The sequence below is a fragment of the Carassius gibelio genome, chromosome B8 (assembly GCF_023724105.1).
Source record: "Carassius gibelio isolate Cgi1373 ecotype wild population from Czech Republic chromosome B8, carGib1.2-hapl.c, whole genome shotgun sequence".
In the NCBI taxonomy this organism is placed as follows: Eukaryota; Metazoa; Chordata; class Actinopteri; order Cypriniformes; family Cyprinidae; genus Carassius; species Carassius gibelio.
In genome coordinates, this window is record NC_068403.1 from 9,473,213 (window position 1) to 9,496,412 (window position 23,200).

Consider the following 23,200-nt stretch of genomic DNA (forward strand, 5'->3'; position numbering starts at 1 on the left):
TGTACCGAAAATGAACCGAACCGTGACTTTAAAACCGAGGTACTTAACGAACCATGATTTTTCCGTACCGTTACACCCCTAATATATATATATATATATATATATATATATATATATATATATATATATATTAGGGCCGGGACTCGATTAAAAAAAATAATCTAATTAATTAGAGGCTTTGTAATTAATTAATCGAAATTAATCGCATTTTAATCGCATATAAATATTTGACCTGAGAACAGTGAGAAGTAATTTTTTTCACATGGATTTATAGTATACCATTGAATAATGACTGAATACATAAGCTTAAGCAACAAAATATTGTTTATTTTTGTTCAACCAAGTCTAGCAGACCAGTGCAATTTTTGCCATGAAGTGTAGCAATAGCATATTTAGAAACAATTTAGAAATATTACATTTCAGAAATTCAGGAAGCTTATAGGTGCTGGAACCTTCTGTAAGGTGTTTTTTTAAGTAAAACACAATACTGTCAATTACATTCAGAACATTGGAAACACTGACTATTAGAAAACATCTCTCTGTTGCTTAAGAGGCCATAACATACTAATTCCAACTCTCAATAACCATCCAGTGAGAAACGTTCCGTGGTGCAAAAATAAGTTATTAAAAACGCGGGAATTTTTTTCTGTAATTAATTAATCTTAGTTAACGCATTATTTTTTGTGTAATTAATTAATCTCAATTAACGCGTTAAAGTCCCGGCCCTAATATATATATATATATATATATATATATATATATATATATATATAATAAACTAATGTTTAATAATAATAAAACATAATAAAAAATGTACTTGTGTATTCATAGAATCTACTTTTTTAAAATAAATTGTAATATTTCGATATAATATATAGATTTTTTTCTTTTGATGTTAGGATGTATTACTTCTTTACTCATGTAGCATTTTGACCCATGACATTTAAATGCCACCTGCGGTTCACCCAATCATCTCTCAGACCGTTATCAGACATGGCTGTACACTTGCATCCATTGTCGGCGCCAATATGCTGTGAGCACCCAAGTATCCATCAAGACGAGGTGAAGGTTAATTACATTGTGACAGTAATTACACAGTCCTGAGGACAGATAGCAGACGAGACATGATGACATCGATAGCCATGATATTATCTTCCTTTTCATTCCACTGGCTCTTTGAAGATTTCTCTCAATTTATTTCACCATCTCTCACCTTCTTTACACAGTGGGGTTTTGTTTTCACAACAGTAATAGAATTCAGGAATCATAAAAAAGCCAGTATAATGCCTTTGGGTGAGAATTGGAATTATGCAAATTAGTCTCTGGACGTGAGTAATTCATTAGCGCCTGCAATATAACAAAGATATTCGGCTGCGGCTTCTTTCAGGCACAGAAATTGGGTTATAACTTTTGCAGACAGGTTATGTTTCATATGATTTACTCAAGAGCTCATTTACATGTATTTCATTAACAACGGTACATTATGCCTTGTTTTACATCTTGTGGCTGTCATTACAGGTTGAAACATACCCGGGTTTCCTGTGCATATGTCGATGTTGTTATTTTTATGAGTCATGTTGAACACCTATAATCAATTATGAGAACATTTTCCTGAACAGCAATTTCAAAATGTTAAGAAATGCAAGACAAAATGTATTACGTTGTCAGTATTTAAATGAAGTAATTGTCATTCAGAGCAAGCAAACCTTCTTTCTATGTAAATTAGACTCATTTATGGATGGGAATCATGAAGAATTAAATGCTTCTAGTTCCAGTTCATCTTAACAATTCATGTACCTTTATGATTCCAATGAATCTATTAAGTAATAAATATTTTGAAAAAAATAAATACCGTTCCATCGACAACTAATGAGATTATTTAAAAAATAAATCATCTTTAAAAACTATCCTTGCCAAAGTCTGATTTTAATTACTTTTCACAGTCTTTTTAGAAGCAGCATAATTCTAACCCAATACTTGGCCTTAACTATGCATTAGAAAACAGTACTAAACAAACAAAAAATGTGGTTTCAGTTATTTATTTTCATGAAATATTGACAAAATGTCTTCTTTGCAACTTTAACTACACACTGTCTTGTAAACAACCGGTCAGTAACTATGCTCCTGCTTATTTGGAAGCTGTCTCATTAGAGTAATTTGAGCTGTTTGAGTTTTTGATTCACCTAAAAAACTGAAGAACCCGTACTCTATGTTTGAGAACTGGACTGAGTCATTGTTTCTTTTTTATTTACTAAAAAGTACCAGTTCATAAGAGTCATTTGTGAATCAGACTACCCTGGTTGTGCAGTATGTTGTTTGATTCACCAAAAAGAACTGGTTCATAAGATTCATTGTTTTGTTGCACTGTTTGTTTTTGATTCACTAAAAAGGACCAGTTCATAAGATTCGTTTGTGAATCAGACTACCCTGGTTGCGCAGCGTGTTGTTTGATTAGCTAAAAGGAACCAGTTCTTTAGAGTCATTGTTTTGTCTGTTTTGCACTGTAAATTAAACAGTGCTGTTGCAGCACTGATGAATAAGTTGATGAGGAATATGATGATGTGTGTAGTTTTTAGCAATATGTTGGTAAGTAAAGGTTGTTCTTCTCTTAGGACCTTTACTGAAACCATGCAGTTGTTTATAGACTCCTATGAATCTGTAAGACCTGAGCTAATAGTCTAAAAGATCACCCTTCGGTCATGATGCTTTTAAGGGCCTAAGTTTATGAAGTGCTTTTGTTTTAAGACCTCAGGTGCTGCTATGTGACTCTTTCCTGGTGGCCCTCTTTGTTAAAATGAAATGTGTAAAGCAGCACTGAAAGGGGGAGAAAGATCCCACTATAGCGAGATAAAATAAACTTCAGACAGGAAGATAAGGACCGCTGGCGCATTGCAGAAAGTCTATTTTGGGGGCTGGGAGAAGGAGTAGTGTGAGCAGCCCCAGTCATAACATCTCCATCTCTCACTCTTCAGTGATCACGCCCAATGCAAATACCAGAATGCATTTCATTTAGCTCTCGCTGTCAGTAAGTGCACTGAATTAACAAGTGAATGAAGTGGAAATGGTGGAGATTGATAATGGTCACAGATCATGAGTAAAAAAAAAAGGAAAGAAGCTATTGCATAATGCACTATAACCAGGTTGCAGTTCAGTGGTGCATCTATAAATTTATGCTGTTTGGATTTTTAACACTAAAAGCTTTTATCCTAAAGGATGTTATGCAACAAAGAGTAAAAAATTTGACTTATGTGATATGTGGCATACCTGATGCAAATGCATTTGAAGGAAAGAACAGGGAGTTTATTTTAAGCAGTTTTATAAATCACCATTTGATAGATATATTATAGCAGACGGTAGCTAAAGCAGTGGTGGATTGTGATCTGATAATGGGTGTAGGGCTTTAATGAAAGGGTCATGAACTGCTGGAGAAAGAAAGAGATGAAACTAACAATTTTATCATGCATAATTAGGAGAAAACAATAAATAAGATAATAAAGATATAAATGTTTGTGTCTACCAACTTGTGTTTTGTGATGAATTATGCAAAGAGCAAAATCATCCATAAACACATCATTGATGTACAGTATTTATGCGATAAGCTGTGCATTTAGTATATTCAGGAGCATTAAGTTTGTTTCACATGATAGGCTGTAAAACTTGGCACACTTTGGCTATTGTTTATGCATTTGCAAAATTGTCAGATTTCCAATTCAGATGTTTATTGTTACGGTTCAGGAGTTGCTTATTGTTGGGTCTATGCTATTCATGGTAATATTTTAAGGGTTTTTGTTTGCTTTTGTACATTGAACAATAGCCACTTTGTTAAATCAGTTGAGAACTACTGTGTTAAACAAGTGTGTAGGTTTTTAGTGCATAAATCCTACAATGCCTTTATTGTACAACAGCAAATAAGCTATTTTGTGACAAGAATCAAAGAGTTCCACTGCTGAATATAATTTAAACTTACTTTCACAAAGAAAGAAACTCTCTCTTCAATTCTGTATTCTAATTTACTTCCAGGAGACTTTTTAAAATTCTCTTCTATGCCTGTTTCCTGTCAGTTTTAGCTAATGTTGACAGATTATTTTGTTCGATCATGTGAAATCCAACTGCATGATATGGAACATTTAAAAAGTTTTTTTTTTTTTTTTTGACAAATCGATACTTTAATATTCAAAATAGATTAAGTTGATCAAAATTGACAGTAAAGACTTTTACAAAATAAAATAATAAAGATAATAAGATATATTACTTGAGCACTAAATCAGCATATTAGAATGAATTCTATGATCATGTAATACTGCTGAAAATTCAGATTGGCCATCACAGGAGTAAATTACATTTTAAAATATATTAATATAGAAAACGTATTTTTAACTGCAGTTATATTTTACAATATTACTGTTTGTAGGGCGTCTTTTATTTATAGAGCAGATCATATGATATTTTGAAGTGTCCTAATATTATGTTGGAGTCCCTTACAACAGGTTAAATGCATCTAAGGTCAAAAAACATTGTAATTTTCTCAGAATATACATTTAATATTAAAGTCATTTGCCAATGATTTTGAAACGATTTGTTCCAAGCAAGTTTGGAGCAAACCCCTCCCTTCCATAAGCCTACTCTGCTCTGATTGGTCAGCTGGCCATGCCTGTTGTGATTGGCCCAGAGAGGAGTCGTTGAGCCAGCTAGCGAGTGCTACCACTGACAAATTACCTTTACATAAAACTATATAGTGCTCCAATCCATTCTAATAATAATGACATAAAATACAAACACCAAGTCCAAATAAAGAAGATTAGAACCCAACAAAGATTAGAGAAGCAGTCCTTGGTAAAATGACATGCACACAACAAAAGGTTCGGATTGTATTTCTGTGGTATCCTTGAACACAGTGTCTTCTCAACATGATTCAAACAAAACTAGTGGAAGTCTTTGTGGGCGGGTAAGACTGTGTTTGTATTTCACGGACAGGCGGGATTATGCAAATGTGTTACCCAGTGACGTATATCGGTAACAGGCAAAAGGTTCGACAATATGATGACCTGTTAAAGGCCATTCAGAACTGACTTTCTCTTTTGAGAGACAGTATCTTTATTTATCATGCACTTTTTTGATTAACAACTTTGTAGATTGTTTTCATTTAAAGCTGCGGTAGGTAACTTTTGACGCTCTAGCGGTTAATAAACAGAACTGCTTGCGTCTTGCGGAAGAACATCATAGCCGGAACTACTTCTCTCTGTTTATGTCTATGAAGAATCACAACGGTACTGGGTTACTCCGCCGCGGTACCACCGAAGCAATCTAAAAAAGTCCGAATATAAACACTTATTATAGCTGCACCCTAGTGATTCAGGACAAGCCAAAAACACGGTTAGGAAAATGGATTCATGGTGTACTCGCTTATTATATAAATTTTTCTACATTTTGAACACAAACAAAGTTACGGACCGCAGCTCTGGTTGTTTTTTACCGGGAGCGGATGACTTTCTGCAAATGGCAATAGGACCACTGGGAGGAGCCAGAGGAGCTTGATTTTTTCACAGATTATCTGTCTCATATTGTACTGCCAGGACATAATGACAGGTTTCACAAATATGTAAAAAATATATTTTTACAAAAGTTGCCTACAGCAGCTTTAAGGATAGCTATGTTATAAACTGCAAAAAAGATATTATTAAAAAACCCACATGACCTACTCTTTAATAATCCAAACCCGGGTGTGCATATGAGAATTCTTAAAGACTCCAAAATTTCTAGAATCATTTGTTGGCAGGTGCCAGTTTTGGTGATATTTAGAGGATAGGAAAATAGAATAAAATAGGTATGATGAGATGGCTGCTAGTCTGTCTCTGTGGATATATGTGACCCTGGACCACAAAACCAGTCAGAAGAGTAATTTTATTGTTTAAATTAAAATTTATACAAGCTGAATAAATAAGCTTTCCATTGGTATGGTTTGTTATGATAGGACAATATTTGGCCGAGATACAACTGTTTGAAAATCTTTAAGCCTTAATGAAGTTCTTAACAAGACAGATTACAAATCAAAAATTAAGCTTTAGCACTATTCGGACGGGACTAGTTTTCTAAACTACGTTTGAGTTTTGATTCTTACCACCTGACGTCTGTGATTTTCATGTACCAATTCGGACAGGACTAACATCTCCGTGTTTATTACAGAGGTGGAAGGGTCTGATTTGTGCATCTGGGCGTCACAGAGATCACGCGCTCTGTATGCGTGCATTTAATTCATTCAGAATGATTACCTTAGTATTATTACACAATAAATACTAAATGGCTAGTATAACAAAACCATGTTAATGTGTGGTTCCTTTAGTTAAACTTGTTTTCCTTTTTTTTTTAATTTTTTTTTTTATTAAATGTAATTAAAACATTATGTAACTGAGTACATAAATGAACGTGAGTAATCTTACCTGATGCTGATATTTCAATAGCCGGTATTAACAGTTTACGTGATCTTGCTCTTGATTTTATTATTTTTTTATTATTATTTATTTGCCGCTAAGCAAATATCAAACATCCGCGCGGTAAGAGCATCTAACGGTAATTCACGTTGGCCAAAACACACAAGGAAACGCGTTGTGAAATAAGATATCACCGGCAATCACAAACATTCACATTCGGACGGGATTAGTTTTCTCAGAGGATCACTGAGTTTGCTGAGAAACAGTAGGTCATTTGCTCTGGAATTATCACAGAGGTTGTGTAAGAAAAACACAGACGTGGCAGATTCGGACGGGATTAAAATCACCAAGTACGTCTGTGAAACGCAGATTTCTCTAACGACCCCCTGTAAAACCCAGTCCCGTCCGAATAGGGCTTTTGATATATTTACAGTAAGTAATTTAAAAAATATCTTCATGCAACATGATGGAACATGGAATTCTGTCATCATTTATTCCTGTATGAGTTGCTTTCTTATGCTGAACATAAAAAGATATTTTGAAGATTGCTGGTAATCAAACAGTTGGTGGTTCCCAGTGACTTCCATAGTATTTCTTTTCCTACTATGGAACTCAATGGGAACCACCAACTGGTTGATTACCAGCAATCTACAAAATATCTTCTCAACTCAGCTCATACAGGTTTGGAATGACATAATGGTGAGTAAATGATGACAGAATTTAAATTTTTGGGTGAACTATCCCTTTAATAACCTAATTATTTTTGCCTTAAAATAAAAATAAACATTTTGACCCATATTTGCTTTTGCTAAAAACATATCACATATGATAAAAAGAGAGAAATTGTATTGTCACCATACCCCAGTGCAGTATCCCAAGGTCTTCTCTCTCTCTCTCAGTTTGAGGTGTCATTTGTTGTGTTAAACAGCTAAAGAGTGCAGCTTTCACTGACCGAATCGATATGCTTTAGCTGCTGGAACGAAGAGGGCAGCAGGAGCTCTCGTTATGGGGTCGAAGAGGATGACCACATGCCGACAGGGAAGTAGATCTGCACATGAACAGTAGTTTCACCCAGGCCTGCAATGTGTTTTCCTCCCACACAAACACACACTCACACACCAGGGATGTTTTGTTCAAGAGAGACATTGCCTCTACCATGAACACCAGATAAGAAAATTATTTATAACGGATTAACAAAACAAAAATATTTTAAATATATGAGCAGGAGCATATGTGTGAAAGTGAGGGGTTTCTATGAAATACTTTTTTTGTCGACTGCCCTGACTATTTTTTGTAAAAAATTTTAACAGATGATTCACACAAAAACCATTTACTTGCACTAATGCCATTGCAAAACCTGATTTTCTTCTGTCGAAAGATATATTGAATGTCAGTGGGGCCTAAAACAACATAGTACCCCACTGACTTTAATTTTATGGACCAAAAAGCACAGACGCCTTTTGAAATATAATTCTAAAAGTGAGTAGTACGGATTTGGAATGACTCAAGGGCGAGTTTGATTACAATGATGACAGAATTTTCATTCTCAAAATAAAGGTTTCTTATTGGCATCTATGGTTCCATGAAGAACCTTTAAACATTTGTGGAAAAGCACAAAAGGTTCTTTAGATTCTTATAAATATTGTTCTTTTGGAACTGTTTGTTGAAAGGTTCTTCTATGGCATCACTGTAAAAAGCATCTTTTAGAGACCTACTAAGTGTAGAAATTGCCCTTTCTTTTAAGGAGTTGGATGTACCCCTGAGGTACATGAATCACTGACATAAAACACCAGGAAAACAAAAACAGACTTTAATGTTCAGGAAAAAGGTGGATAAAGCTGATGTGATTGAAACACTGAAGGATTTTGGGCGGTATATACTTGCTGAACTCTAGCGCCCTGCTCTTTGTGGTCCGAGAGGAAATATATCACTGGCAACAGGAAAAAACAAAGATTTGATATCGTCATGTGGATAGGAAGGAGGAATGTGGTCAAGCGTTTTCCATATAAACACAACGAACATCAGTTGGGACGGCTGCTCTATTTAGACGTTACGCAATCCACTGTAAATTTTAGAGAGGTTTCAATTGTATTCTCTTAAAGGCTTAATAGGGTAGCTTGATTATTGATTTTGTAAGATGCTATGGTTTTTTTTCTTCATCATCATTAAACTATGGCAAAGTAACAGTGGATTAAACCAAACCAGACTCCACATGGCATGATGGCAGGAAGAAGACATTATGGACACGGACACCACTTAAACCCACAGTAGTCACATAGTCTTTTCTCTAAATGAGAAGGATTCATGAAGAGCTTGTTGAGAAACTCTTGAAAATCTGTCTTTCAATGAAGTCCGGCCGCAATCACAGGGTTCGAGAGGAGAGAATGATATGCTTGAGCAGCCTTCCTCTCCGAAGGCATTCCTGGATATGGTGAGGCTTTCCTTTAGCATGTAGTGTGTTTGTGTTTTTGGTTAGGCAGCGTCCACAACACAACAGTGTGTCAAAGAACATCCAGCACTTTTTACGTGCTCATTGTTTTGGTTGTGTTGTACTTTATGTGATTGGGAGCACATGCTCTGTTTGGGTGTGTATGTGTGTCATTTGTGTGAATTGATGCTCAGTCACAGGTTGCCGGGCTCTCATCTGCCAGCTTGCCATTCAGGGTAAATTTAATGTTTAATGGTGGTCTCATTTCCTGCGGCTTCATCCAGCATTAAACGCCTGAGCAGGTTCACAGATGAGGGTATATATCAAAAGCAGATTAGCAAGGGAGGCTGTTATAATTTCATCAGAGCAGTTTGTGTTTGTAAGCCTATCAGAGCAGAACTTCTATAAAAGCCTTGTAAAAATAAAAGTATGATTTTACTTAGTTCATTTCTAGCTCATACTCTTAAGGATGAGATGCACTGTTTATATTTGAATAATCCAAATATTTTATTTGCTATTGTATTTGTATATAATATAATTCATGTAGTACTAAAATAATGTATTTTCATACATACAGATATAAAAAATAGATCTATCTGACTGTTTAAAATGCAGTAAAACAGTAGTATTGTGAAATATTGTTTCATATTTTAAAATGCAATCTATTCTTCAGTGTCACTTGATTTTTCAGAAATCATTCTGATATTTTGTTTCGTTTTTCCACTTGAAAAAAATCTCTCTCTACATGAAAATGCAAATACATGCTGTGATGTACTGTCAAGGGCATGGCCAGCCAACAGGTGGCGATATAATCTCAAATGTAAAGTCATGGTGGCCAATCAGAAGCCTGAAAAAGTTTCCAGTAGGCAGAGATAACGATGTCACAAGCCAAAAACTTTTCGCTGTCTACATGACAACACTGCAACTGGAGTTTTTGAAAAACTTGACCTGGTGCTGTGTTTGCGTGTGGACGAACGGTAAACCACATAGAAAAAAGATGTGGTATTACAAATAACCATGTTCGTGTGGACAGGGCCTTAGTGCTTATGTATAACTTATTAATTCTGTTTTTCTGATTAATCTGTATTATTACACAGTCTGTATTTCTACATGCAAATTAGCATACAGATTTTAAAATAGTACTGTCAGTATTTACTAAAGACGCGCAGAGAAGAATTAGCGCTGAAAAAGGTGTGGACAGTTATTTTTGCGCCTGACCTTATTGAATATGTATTTGTTGAATTTCCCTTTGCTATATTTATGAGAGGAGATTATTAAATTGAATCACGCAGATTTACTACCGTTTGAAGAGATTCATTCATCAAATGATGATACTGGTATTTGTGCCATTTTTTTAAATCCCCAAAAAGTATGTCTTAAATTTGCGCTCCTCTTGGTAGATTGCGCTGGTCATTATGGAAGTGATCTGACTGCGTCTGTGTTCTTTAATGTGCGCATTGTCAGTAAATCACATGGAGAATTTTCCCCTCCCATCGCCACTTTTATGGAATTGTGCTCTAACACTAATTTGCCGTTTAGTAAATCTGGCCCAAAATGGACAAATCTGTATGATACTTGAATATTTCTTTTTTTGGTCTTATTTAAAACAAATCCTTTAACAATTTGGAATTTTGCTAAAAATAAAAATTGAAATAGTCTGCATTATGCTATCTGTTGTGATGTTAATTAAATGGATTTTGTTTTTTCAAAGCTTTCTCATGACGAACATGAAAAACAAATATTTAGAAAATGGCACTGGTTTCTTTTCTATCATGTAAATATGAATGCTTTACAGCAGCCCTCTCTTCTATCAAATAAAGGGACATTTTTTTTCCTGATTTATTGCAGGCCCATCACGTAATCCCTGACCGTTGACTTGCCAAGGCGCTGATTTTCCCTGGAAATACAGGCGCTTGTGTAGCACTTCTCATCCCTTTAGCTCAGCGGAGAGGCTTGGCTGATAGATGCTTTATTGAATCTGCCGCTGGGCTCCTTGACAACAGTGAGGAACGAGTGGGTGTCTCGCTATTAGTTCACAATAAGAACACAGTGTCAGCACAGTCAGCGGGCGGCAGTCAGCCTCGTCCGTGTTTCCAACCCTGTTGATGCAGGAAGAATAGTGCCTGAAGCGGCTAGCATCGTTAGCGGCCCACCATCGCTAACCCGATTCGTCGCTGCCATCATATTTCCTGTGTGTTTCAAAACATCTCTCATGTCAGTGTGTGGGCTGCCGCATTTCATACATGGATAGTCAGTCTTACACAATCTGTTTGTGCAGTTGATGATAGCTTATCGCTTAACGGATGCAACAGAAAGTACGCTAAGGATTAGCACTGTAGCTTCCTTTAAGGGACAGTGGGTTATGTGACTAACAAAAAAAACAGCATTGTTACTTTACATGCAACTTTTCCCCCTAATCAACAGCACCTTTTCAGTGTTGTTTATTTGTATGGGATGACAGAAGTTGCTATGCTAATTTTCTGTTATATATGGATGCTTGTCTTTTAGGCCCAATCCACAGGAATGTGGCTAATTTTAAACCGCAGCTTTTCTACGCGATTTGGCCATTAATCCACACACAAACGCAGCACCAGGTCATTGAAAATTAACAGTTTTGAATATGCCTGCCAGGGTGAAGATTTTCTAAAACTTCAGCTGTAGTGTATCGTGTAGACAGCGAAACTGGAGTTTTGGCTTGTGACGTCAGAGCCTACATCGTTACCTTTGCTTACTGGAAAGGCTTTTTCAGGCTTCTGATTGGCCAACATCGCCTTACAGTTGAGATTACATCGCTACCTGTTGGTTTGGCATGCTCTTGACAGTGCATCATAGCATGCATTTGCATTTTCATGTGGACGGAGATTTTAAAAACAGAAAAAAGAAAAACTGTTTATTAAAATGCATGTGTACGTGTGGACATGGCCTAAGGCACACAAAGCATTAATTCAAAGTCAAAAGCAACATTGTAGCAGGATAATTGTAATAATGCATCCGAGTTGTGCACTCAATAGCTGATTGTGAGCTCACAGCATGCACTTTTGCATGGCATATCACATAGCACTAGAAGTAATCCAGAGAACAGCTTGCTCAGGAACAAATAAGCTGCGACCCCAATTCATTTGCAGTGCCCCATGTACTGAAAGACGTCTCAGACAGTGTGGAGGTGTTGAAAAGGACTTAAAATAATGAGAGGGAACATTTCCAATGTTCTCTTGGGTTTATGAGGAATGGAGATCTTTCAGAGACCCCCTTCCCAAGCACACACTCAGGGTTCATGGTGCTGTAAAATACTGTTGTTGATCCAAGGTGGCATCCGTTCTTGAAAGCGTGTGACGCACACCCTTACGTTTCATCGCCATTAGTGCTCTTGTGTAAAAGCTGTCTTACAACTGCAGGGGTGGGATTGGTGGCTCACATGTGTGAATCCCATTCCGAGATTTTATTTTGACACCTTAAGTGGCGAGAAATATAACTTTATTCATGCTTATTTGGCTACTGTTAATCTGTGGAGGAGAAGGGTCGCTTGCAGTGTGAATAATGAAATTAATGACATTTTAGATACTTAGTTACTTTTGACTTAGTTGCACTCTTGATCTAATTTTTCACATTGATTTAAATAGGATAGTCGTGTACCATATTGATATCAAAATACAAAGAGATATTCCATTTGTTGTTCAACATCAACATCATCAACATCATGAAGTACATTGTATTACATCAATGCTTTCTAAACTGGGTTTGTGAAAGAACTTCCAGGGGTTTGTGAGTTTAATGAAAAGATAATAATTAATTAAATAATTTTTTTAACTCAACCAACTAATTTAAAAATGAATTAAAATAAAACACTCACTGAAAAAAAAAGATATTTTATTTGTTTACCTGCATGTCATGAGACCATAACCAACATCAGAGAACTGTGAACATGCAGATTTAATACTTAATTATTAAAGTATTTATTTTATATTTGTTTGTAATATTTACTGCTATATATGTGTATGTATAGTAGAAAGTAGAAGAAAAATATTTGTATCAAAACTAGTACTAGAGGCAGTCAAGTACAGAAAATGAGTTTTGAACTCTCCATCAGATATTTCATAAGTCTGTATTGATCTGTAAGTTTCCTTTTTTAATATTGAGTGTGCCTCACTAAACAGTACAATTCAAACTGAGAAGTTTTATGTTCACAGACAGAATATATTCCTTTTCAAATTCAGCTGCAAGCCAATCTTTTTCCTACATTGGCCTGATACATGGCTTGCTTTTGTACAAATTATATAATAATTAATTACCCGGCCCAGACCTATGTGGATCATCTGCCATTTCATACAGACGATTGATGACTAATATGAGGCAGGGCAATGATTTACTGCATGATGGAGCCTAAAGAATATCCCTAAAATTCAAGATATGGGGCAAAACGCCCGTTTGAGATCGTGTCTCATATTTACATCACATAGTTAAGAAATATCACACATGGAGTAGGCTAAGTGCAATACAATAGTGTAAATGTGATACTCATCTTATACAACAGTTCATTAAGAAGTTAATATTGTGTTATTTTAGACACATTTGGCGCGTTGAACCACTGTCCATAGGTTCACTGGATTTGAAGTGGCACTGCACAGACCGGTCGTTGTATGACGTCAAAGTAACGTGAGTCATCTGCTCTCTGAGCTCTTGCGGTACTTTGATGTCACACACCGATCGGTCTGATGGTGATGATCCGCTTAAAGTCGAACAATCCTAATGATTCAATGAACCATTCATAAAGAACCATTTACTTCACTCCTGAATGAATCAGCCATTTGAACGAATCAAACGAATGAATAAATGACTCGATGACTTAATCATTAAGACATTTACCACCACCAACTGGCAGTTTTAGTTTATTATTTAAAGTATCATTTCATTAAAGAAATAATTTCATGTTTTCATAGTAATAATAATACAATTAAGAAAATAAATTATTAAAGTTATAGTTCACCCAACCAAAAATGACAATTCTGTCATAATTTACTCACATGATCCAAAAGAGTAGGCTGTATGTAATAAATTTGATCAACAAAATATTTCTTGCTGAACCTAATTTTTGTAATCTCTGTTTGATGCTTTACCCAACAATGACTTATCAATGAATTATCTTTTGGGAGTAATTTCTCCAAATTTAATATGCAATTAATTATATTAATTAATCACCACATCATGTCATTAATTAGATTGAAAACTGTAATTGCTTACCAGCCCAAACATATATATATCGTCTGGACTCATAGTGCTAGTGTATATGACAGGAGCAATTGAACACGTTACACTGTTGATGAAATCTGATATACAGTACATTGCAATATCTTATTGCTACAAAAAAATGTGATATACTATATTTAAAAGTCTTATATAATGTGTTTGTCCTTGTTCAATTTAGGCAATTTTGTTCAAATTTAAAATGCCAGCAAAATCATAACATACATACAAAGTATACACAGTATATATCAACCAGATATAGTTTTCAACAGTATATCATTTTCTAGTCTCAAGTCTAAGCCCAGGAACTTTTATTACGCAGCTTTTAAGAGGAAACTGCAATTTGCCCTTGACTTTTTCAATTTGCATTGTGTTCTAATTTCCCCACAACATCCTCCCTCAGTCCATTTAATCTTAAGAGAGAGAAAGGTCAGTACTGCAGTGTGATTATTGTGGAAATGCTTATGGCATAACAAAGCATAAAAAGCGTAAGTGTGACGTTACATAGAAAGAACGTCCATGAAGCATTTCAACAGGGAGCCACCAGAGAGGCAAGGAGCAGTTCTAAGCCTTTGTTTTGAGATTTACATTCAATTACATAATTCTGTGGATGTGTTTCTTCTTATCTTCTCTGGTCCTTCCTCACTGATGCTGCCATTTAGCCTCCAGGTTCTTCTGAAACGCCAGCCTCTGAGATTTACAACACCTACAACAGTTAAGATACAGTGTTGTCTGTATATTCTGATTTTATTTTTTACATTGTCTTAGGACCAGATTCCCATACACAGACAAATTACATAGGCTTTTCAATGAAAAATAGTTTACAGTGCAAATTAATCCAGTTTTCTGATCCTGCAGTCAGAACATTTGGCATAAATGTAATATTCAGTCTTTTCATTATTAACAGTTCTGGCAAAAAGACTGTGAGGGAAGTCTCACATTCAGATGTTTATAATTTAGTACAATCCACAGTACATCTTACATTCTCACCTAGTGGAGCCAAACCTTCTGTTACGCATAGCTTGTAGACAAAGATAGCATGTTGTCTGTGCTAATGACTTGTTTGTGCTTTTCTATACTAAAATCTTAATAACCAGTAATCAGCTTTAAGTAGCTGACCAAAAATCTAAAAAAGAGCAAAAGTCTAGTTCATAGTTTGAATTTATTTTCAAGTTCTTGAAGACAGTTTCAAAGTTTATCCTTGCTGTAGATTTGAATGTGCTTTTACATCCCCAGTGTTTAATTTTGCTGGCTAGAAATTTAACAAAAGAGTGAAATTGAAAGTCCGGTTTGTAGTTTGATTGTATTTAGAAATTCTTAAAGAAAACAACTCATCCTTGTTGTAGATGCATTATGCCATTGTTAACTTTTCAGTCAACCCATTTTCATGTTGTGCGTCATTCTTGTTTCAAAAGAAAGTTGTGCTGAACTCAAATAAAACCATGCCTTTCCTGTTGAAAAAAAAACAAAAACTGTCAGGGATACGCGGGACTCAGATGCAGGTAACAGAGTTTATTAGCCCACACTGGGCAAACAGGGAAAAAAACAGAAGAATGGCTACTCCTCAGAGTAGAGCAAAAGAAATCTCTCAGCGGGGACCAGTCCAAGCGTCTTCTGTGACGCAACGTCAGGTCTCATCCACCAGAGCGTCGTTGGGGGACGCAGCGTCAAGTCACACCAAAATCCCTGAAGGAAAGGACAGAGTGCAGAGAGGAGCTGGGGGTCAGGTCTCAGAAGATCCAAAAGAGAGGTGAGGCAGGGACCGGAGGCAGAACCAGTCTAGACTGACAAGAGCAGTACCCGGGGAAAGAATACAAATCCAAAAACACGACAAGGCAGGACTAGGCAGACAGGTTGAAACAATCACACTCGAAGCACAAAACAATCACAACGGTCTGACAAAAGACAGAGCACGAGAGGAACTAAAATAGAGGAGAGCTAATGAGGAAGGAGTGGCTACAGGTGTGACGGAACACAGGGAATTAAGGGTAACGAGTGGGAGGGGGAAGAAACACTGACAGCAGAACACATGAGCTGTCAAAACAAAACCCATGTGTTCTGAGACTAGACACACAGACAACAAGACAAAAATATAGCAACACAGACCTAAGTCATGACAGTACCCCCCCCTCCAGCTGCGCCACCAGGCGCAACCCGGAGGGTCTCACCTCGTCGCCGGCGGAAGTCCTCAATCAGAGTCTGGTCCAGAATATCCCGAGCCGGAATCCAACTCCTCTCCTCAGGACCGTAGCCCTCCCAGTCCACTAGATACTGGAAACCCCGACCACGACGTCTAGCATCCAAAAGCTTTCTCACAGTGTAAACAGGAATACCATCCACTAGACGAAGGGGGGGAGGGGGTATGGGGGAAGAGACAATGGGATTAAGGGGGGGGGGATCTAAACACAGGCTTAACCCTGGACACGTGAAAGACAGGGTGAACCCGACCAAGCGTGGGAGGAAGCTTGAGCCGCACTGCCACCGGACTCAGGACCTTGGTGATGCGACATGGCCCAATAAACCTGGGTGCCAACTTACGAGAAGGCTCCCGGATGGGCAGGTCTTTGGTGGAAAGCCATACCTTCTGTCCGCAAACGTACTGGGGAGCCGGAGTCCGGTGACGGTCAGCCGCCAATTTGATCCGTCTGGAAGCCCGGGCCAAGGCCTCCTCAGCCCTCCTCCAGGTGCGCCGACACCTACGGACAAAGGGCAAGGCAGACGGGACCGCAGCTTCGGGTTCCTGTGCAGGGAAAAGGGGTGGTTGATAGCCAACAGAACATTGAAAAGGAGACATACCCGTAGACGCCACCGGGAGGGAATTGTGGGCATATTCAACCCACGACAACTGCTGACTCCAGGAGCTCGGACTCTGTGATGCTAGGCAGCGGAGAGCACGCTCAAGATCCTGGTTGGCTCGCTCGGCCTGCCCATTGGTCTGGGGGTGGAAACCTGAAGACAGACTCGTAGAGGCCCCGATCTGTCTACAGAACTCTCTCCAAAACCGGGAGACGAATTGTGGTCCTCTGTCGGAGACCACATCAACCGGAAGACCATGGATCCGGAAGATGTGGTCCACGACCACCTGAGCTGTCTCCTTGGCGGAGGGGAGTTTGGGTAAGGGGATAAAATGGGCCGCCTTGGAGAAGCGGTCCACCACCGTCAGAATAACAGTGTTACCCCTCGACGGGGGAAGGCCAGTGATGAAATCAAGGGCCAGATGTGCCCATGGACGAGAGGGAATGGGTAGGGGCTGTAACAGACCAACAGGAGACTGGTTAGAAGTCTTATTCTGAGCACAAACTGAGCAAGCCAACACAAACTGCCTGACATCTTGGGCCATGGATGGCCACCAAAATCGCTGACGGATGGCAGCCAGCGATCTCCGAACCCCTGGATGACAAGCAACTCTGGACTCATGACCCCACCGAAGGACCTCAGGACGCAGCGCAGCCGGTACAAACAACCGACCCCCCGGACACCCCCCTGGGACCTCCCCCTCCCGCACGGCCTCTCTTACCCGTCGTTCGACATCCCAAGAAAGGGACCCCACCACCACCTCTCTGGAGAGAATGGTACTGGGGCTCACCTCCTCACCGGGATTCTCGAACAAACGAGAAAGGGCATCAGGTTTAACATTCTTTGATCCTGGCCGATACGAGAGGGAGAAATTAAACCGCCCAAAAAAAAGTGCCCAGCGGGCCTGGCGGGCATTCAACCTCTTGGCCGAACGGATATACTCCAAATTCCTGTGATCCGTCCAGACCAAGAAGGGCAACGCTGCGCCCTCCAACCAGTGGCGCCACTCCCCCAGGGCCAGCCTGACTGCCAGCAGCTCCCTGTTACCCATGTCATAGTTTCGCTCGGCTGGGCTCAGACGGTGAGAAAAGAAGGCGCAAGGATGCACCTTCCCATCCTTGGGGGACCGCTGGGACAGGACCGCGCCTACCCCGACATCAGAAGCATCCACCTCAACAATGAATTGCCGTTCCGGATCTGGGAGACAAAGAACAGGAGCAGAGATGAAACGGGACTTGAGAGCACCAAAGGCCTCCTGAGCTTGTACATTCCATTTGAACGATACCTTAGGAGAGGTGAGTGCAGTTAAGGGTGCAGCAACCAGGCTAAAGTTCCTGATAAATCGCCTATAGAAGTTGGCGAACCCCAAGAACCGCTGCAACGCCTTCCGTGAGTCAGGGGTTGGCCACTCGGCCACGGCCCTTACCGGAATCGGCCTTGATCCCCTCCGTCGAGATAATATGCCCCAGGAACGAAACCGACTTGGCATGGAACACGCACTTCTCCGCCTTGACGTACAGCTGGTTCTCCAGCAGCCGTTGTAGCACCTGACGGACATGTTGAGTGTGGACCTGCAATGAGGGAGAGAAGATGAGAATATCATCAAGGTACACAAAGACAAATCTGTTCACCATGTCTCTCAACACATCGTTCACCAGGGCCTGGAAGACAGCTGGGGCATTAGTAAGCCCAAAGGGTAGGACCCGGTATTCAAAGTGTCCCGTCGGGGTGTTAAATGCTGTCTTCCACTCATCCCCCTCACGTATACGGATCAAGTGGTAGGCATTACGGAGGTCTAGCTTGGTAAAGACCTTGGCTCCCTTTAACAACTCAAAGGCTGATGACATCAAAGGCAGAGGATACCGGTTTTTTACAGTGATGTCATTGAGGCCACGGTAGTCAATGCAGGGTCGCAGGGAGCCATCCTTCTTCTTAACAAAGAAGAACCCAGCCCCAGCAGGTGAGGAAGAGGGCCGGATGAGGCCGGCATTTAAGGAGTCCTGAATATACTTGTCCATGGCCTCTCTCTCAGGACTAGACAGGGAATACAAACGACCCTTGGGCGGAGAAGTGCCTGGGAGGAGGTTGATGGCACAGTCATACGGCCGATGAGGAGGCAGGGATGTGGCTCGGGACTTGCTGAAGACCTGACAAAGATCACGGTACCCCTCCGGGACCCCGGCAAGATCACCCTCCTCAACCTGAAAAACAGGAGACACAGAGCCAGGAGACAAAGCAGAACCAAGACAAGACGCAAGACATGACTGACTCCAAGAGAACACAGAATTGCCGGACCAATCCACATGAGGGTTGTGCTGCACCAGCCACGGGTGCCCAAGGACAACAGGAGCACCCGGGGAATCTAGGAGGTACAACTCAATTACCTCACAGTGATTGCCGGACACAGTCAAACTTACAGGGGTAGTGGAATGGGTGATGGAAGAGATGAGGAGACCATTTAGGGAGCGAACAGAAATAGGAGAAGGAAGAGGAATAGTAGGAATACCCCACCGTGCTGCAACAGAGGCATCCAGGAAGTTGCCCTCAGCACCAGAGTCAACAAGTGCAGAACAGGAATGAAAGGAGTCCTTGTGCTGAATCGAGACCTTTAACATGGTACAAGAGATGGGGGAGTCGACATGAGGAGTAGCACCCACCAGGATTCCCCGGACTACTGATGGGCTCTGGCTTTTAACGGGCACTGGATAGCTCGATGGCCCGGCTTCCCGCAGTACAGACACAGGCCCCGAGTCAGACGATCCTGCTTCTCTTTAGGGGTGAGGCGAAGACGCCCCACTTGCATAGGCTCAGGGTCTGTTGACGGTGACAAGGAGGTGGAAGCACTACTAGGAACGCCCTCCACCAGCATCCAGGGGGACTGAGCACCACGCCGCTGATGTCTACGCTGAAGGCGCCCCTCCACACGGAGGGCCAGATCCACAAGGATGTCAAGACTCTGCGGTAGATCTTGAGTGGCGATCTCATCCTGGATGTCATCATCCAAACCTTCCCGAAACCTTGCACGCAACGCTGCCTCATTCCAGTCACAGGAGGCTGCCAGAGTTCTGAACTGGATGGAGTAATCGGTGACTGATTGCCTGCCCTGGCTCAACCGCGCTAACTGGGCAGCTGCCTCATCGCCCTGAGCAGAGCGGTCAAACAGTTTGATCATCTCTGCCCTGAAGTCCTGGAAAGTGGCACAGAATGGAGCACGGGCATCCCACACAGCTGTTGCCCAGTCCCGGGCCTTTCCTTTCAAGAGGGTGATCACGAATGCGACTTGGGACTCCTCAGTAACATAGCGCCGAGGCTGGAGGGCGAAGACCAGAGAACATTGGGACAGAAAGGCACGGCAGGAGTTAGGGTCCCCATCATATGGCGGTGGACAATTGGCATGGGGTTCAGGCTCAGAACGAGTAGCCGATCTGCTGGCCAAGGCTTCAAGCTGGAGCCTCTGAATCTGGAGATTGAGGTCCGCTACCTGGGCTGTGAGGCCCTCAACCTCCCTAGTGGTGGTGGTCAACTGGCTGGAATGCTGTCCCAGAAGAATGCCTTGTTGACTGACTGCGACTCTTACTTGGTCTGCACCTGCTGAATCCATCGTGGTCAGACCGTTCTGTCAGGGATACGCGGGACTCAGATGCAGGTAACAGAGTTTATTAGCCCACACTGGGCAAACAGGGAAAAAAACAGAAGAATGGCTACTCCTCAGAGTAGAGCAAAAGAAATCTCTCAGCGGGGACCAGTCCAAGCGTCTTCTGTGACGCAACGTCAGGTCTCATCCACCAGAGCGTCGTTGGGGGACGCAGCGTCAAGTCACACCAAAATCCCTGAAGGAAAGGACAGAGTGCAGAGAGGAGCTGGGGGTCAGGTCTCAGAAGATCCAAAAGAGAGGTGAGGCAGGGACCGGAGGCAGAACCAGTCTAGACTGACAAGAGCAGTACCCGGGGAAAGAATACAAATCCAAAAACACGACAAGGCAGGACTAGGCAGACAGGTTGAAACAATCACACTCGAAGCACAAAACAATCACAACGGTCTGACAAAAGACAGAGCACGAGAGGAACTAAAATAGAGGAGAGCTAATGAGGAAGGAGTGGCTACAGGTGTGACGGAACACAGGGAATTAAGGGTAACGAGTGGGAGGGGGAAGAAACACTGACAGCAGAACACATGAGCTGTCAAAACAAAACCCATGTGTTCTGAGACTAGACACACAGACAACAAGACAAAAATATAGCAACACAGACCTAAGTCATGACAAAAACAAGCTGCTCTTGCCAATGGTTTGAATTGTTGGCAACATGACAGATATATAAATGACAGACAACACGTTTATTTATGGGTTTATTACATTCAAAACAAATGCATCAGATTTATAACTAAAAGATGTTTGTCAGTCAGAGCAATCTGTATTTGCACACTCAACGTGTTGATTTCATATGGTCTTGAGTATAGAATGTACACTCACAGGCTCAACCAATCAGAATTTAGAGATACAATTATTGATTTAATAAAGAAATATAAAAAATATGTTATGCATAGTTTTTTTTTTGCTTTAAAGGGAAAAACTCAAGGTATTAAATGTGAATGCAGAAGCAATTTGATATCCGTTTTTATATATTTATGATGAATTATTAATATATAGATATATACAGTAAGCCTCTACTAAATGTCTTTCAACTGCAGAGTTTTGTTCTAGAACCTATAGTATGCTAATGATGTCATCATGCTCTCATACTGTCACTGATATGAGATCATTCAGCTTTGTGTAATTCTATTACAACAGCCACATGCTGCTAGTATCTTCACATGAGAACTAGAGTTGTTCCGATTCCGATACTAGTATCGGAAATATCTCCGATACCACAACAAATTCTGGCATCGGCATCGGCGAGTACATGAACCCATATACCGATCCGATACCATTTTCTTAAAAAAGACCTAGTTATGACCGCAAGCTTTGCCTAACCGCTGCACGGTTCTTCTTCGCTGCTCAAAATGCATTGAAAACACAGGAAGTTGTGCTGTGTTGCCACAAGCAACCCCTGTTTAGAGCAGCGAAGAAGAAATGAAAACGCGTTAGCAGCCCTTATCTATATATGACTGGATCACTCATCACATTCTAAACTGCCAAAAGACAGTGAAGCCGCTACTATATTATAGATCAGTGGTTAGCAGTATGTCTCTGTAGTACCGGTAGTTACAGACTCTCGAGTATATTCAGTACCGGCAACTGCGTTCAGTCGCTTCCGTGTAAGTCAAAACGCAGGGCTCCAGACAGTAGCCGAATATATACTAGTGTCTGTGAATATTAAACTGCAAAATACTATTTAAATATTACTCCCGCAAAATCTACATCTCTGTGGGTGACTGGCACAGATGCGCGAGAGCTCGCTGTTTTGTAGTCTCTGCTGTGTGTCATGAGGACACGAACGCATAAACCGTCACTTCATGAGAATTTACCGTTTCATTTGAGAATACTGTCATATCATAAACACAGACACTCAAAGATCTTCATGGCAGCCCATTAAAATAAATGTTTGGTTTACATGAGTAAATTGACAATATATAAAGCTACTGTTGTAGCCTACAGTAATAATAATACATCTCTATAATAATAATAATTATGCCTAGATGGTTGCTTGTTTTTTACTTGTTTTTTACTTGTTAGAGATTATCTGATTAATAGATCTTTTTTATATTCCTAGACTTATTTGTTGCAGTTTTTTTATACAGTTATATTGTAAAACTTAAATACCTTTTTTAGTTTGCGGTGTTAGATTTTTGGCTGCATTTGAAGTTCTTTTTTGCATAAGAAAATAAATAATACTGTCAAATTCATGTTAGATAATAAAAATACTGTAATAAATACAGTAGTTCACCATGTATTTGTTCATGTTTTATTGAGGGATCTGTCTGAAGCACACCATAAAAAAATTCTAGCAATTTACACAGGGCTAGTAGTATATACAGCTGTATATACAGATATACACCCAGGTATCGGATCAGTACTCGGTATCGGCCGATACCCTGAGCCCAGGTATCGGAATCGGTATCGGGAAGATAAAAAGGGTATCGGAACATCTCTAATGAGAACACCAGCTACAAAACAAACTGTCACATGAATAGCTAGAATGCTTATTTGAGGCTGCGGGATTTTGTGCTTTGTGACACTTGTGTTGTCTACTGTTGTGCTGTCAATATCTAGGTCTTCTCTTTTGCATACTAGCTTGAAATCAAATAATATACAGAAATGTGAGCTATGTTTGGCTGTGTTAGTTAAATATTAAAATCTATGGGCAAC

The 23,200-nt window shown here is 40.1% G+C and overlaps 1 protein-coding gene across 3 annotated transcripts in view; it reads left to right on the forward strand.

The window, feature by feature from the left end:
• LOC127963597 (cAMP-specific 3',5'-cyclic phosphodiesterase 4D) overlaps positions 1-23,200 on the forward strand; it is a 108,063-nt gene that overhangs the window by 48,176 nt on the left and 36,687 nt on the right. Inside the window, exon 1 of one of the 3 annotated variants that reach the window (XM_052563591.1) lies at positions 8,445-8,859. The exons of the other annotated variants lie outside the window; for them this stretch is intronic. Within the exon in view, the coding sequence (XP_052419551.1) occupies positions 8,720-8,859 (140 nt within the window). The 5' untranslated portion in view covers positions 8,445-8,719. Of the gene's footprint in view, positions 1-8,444; positions 8,860-23,200 lie in introns of those variants that run through there. 3 annotated transcript variants of the gene reach the window in all.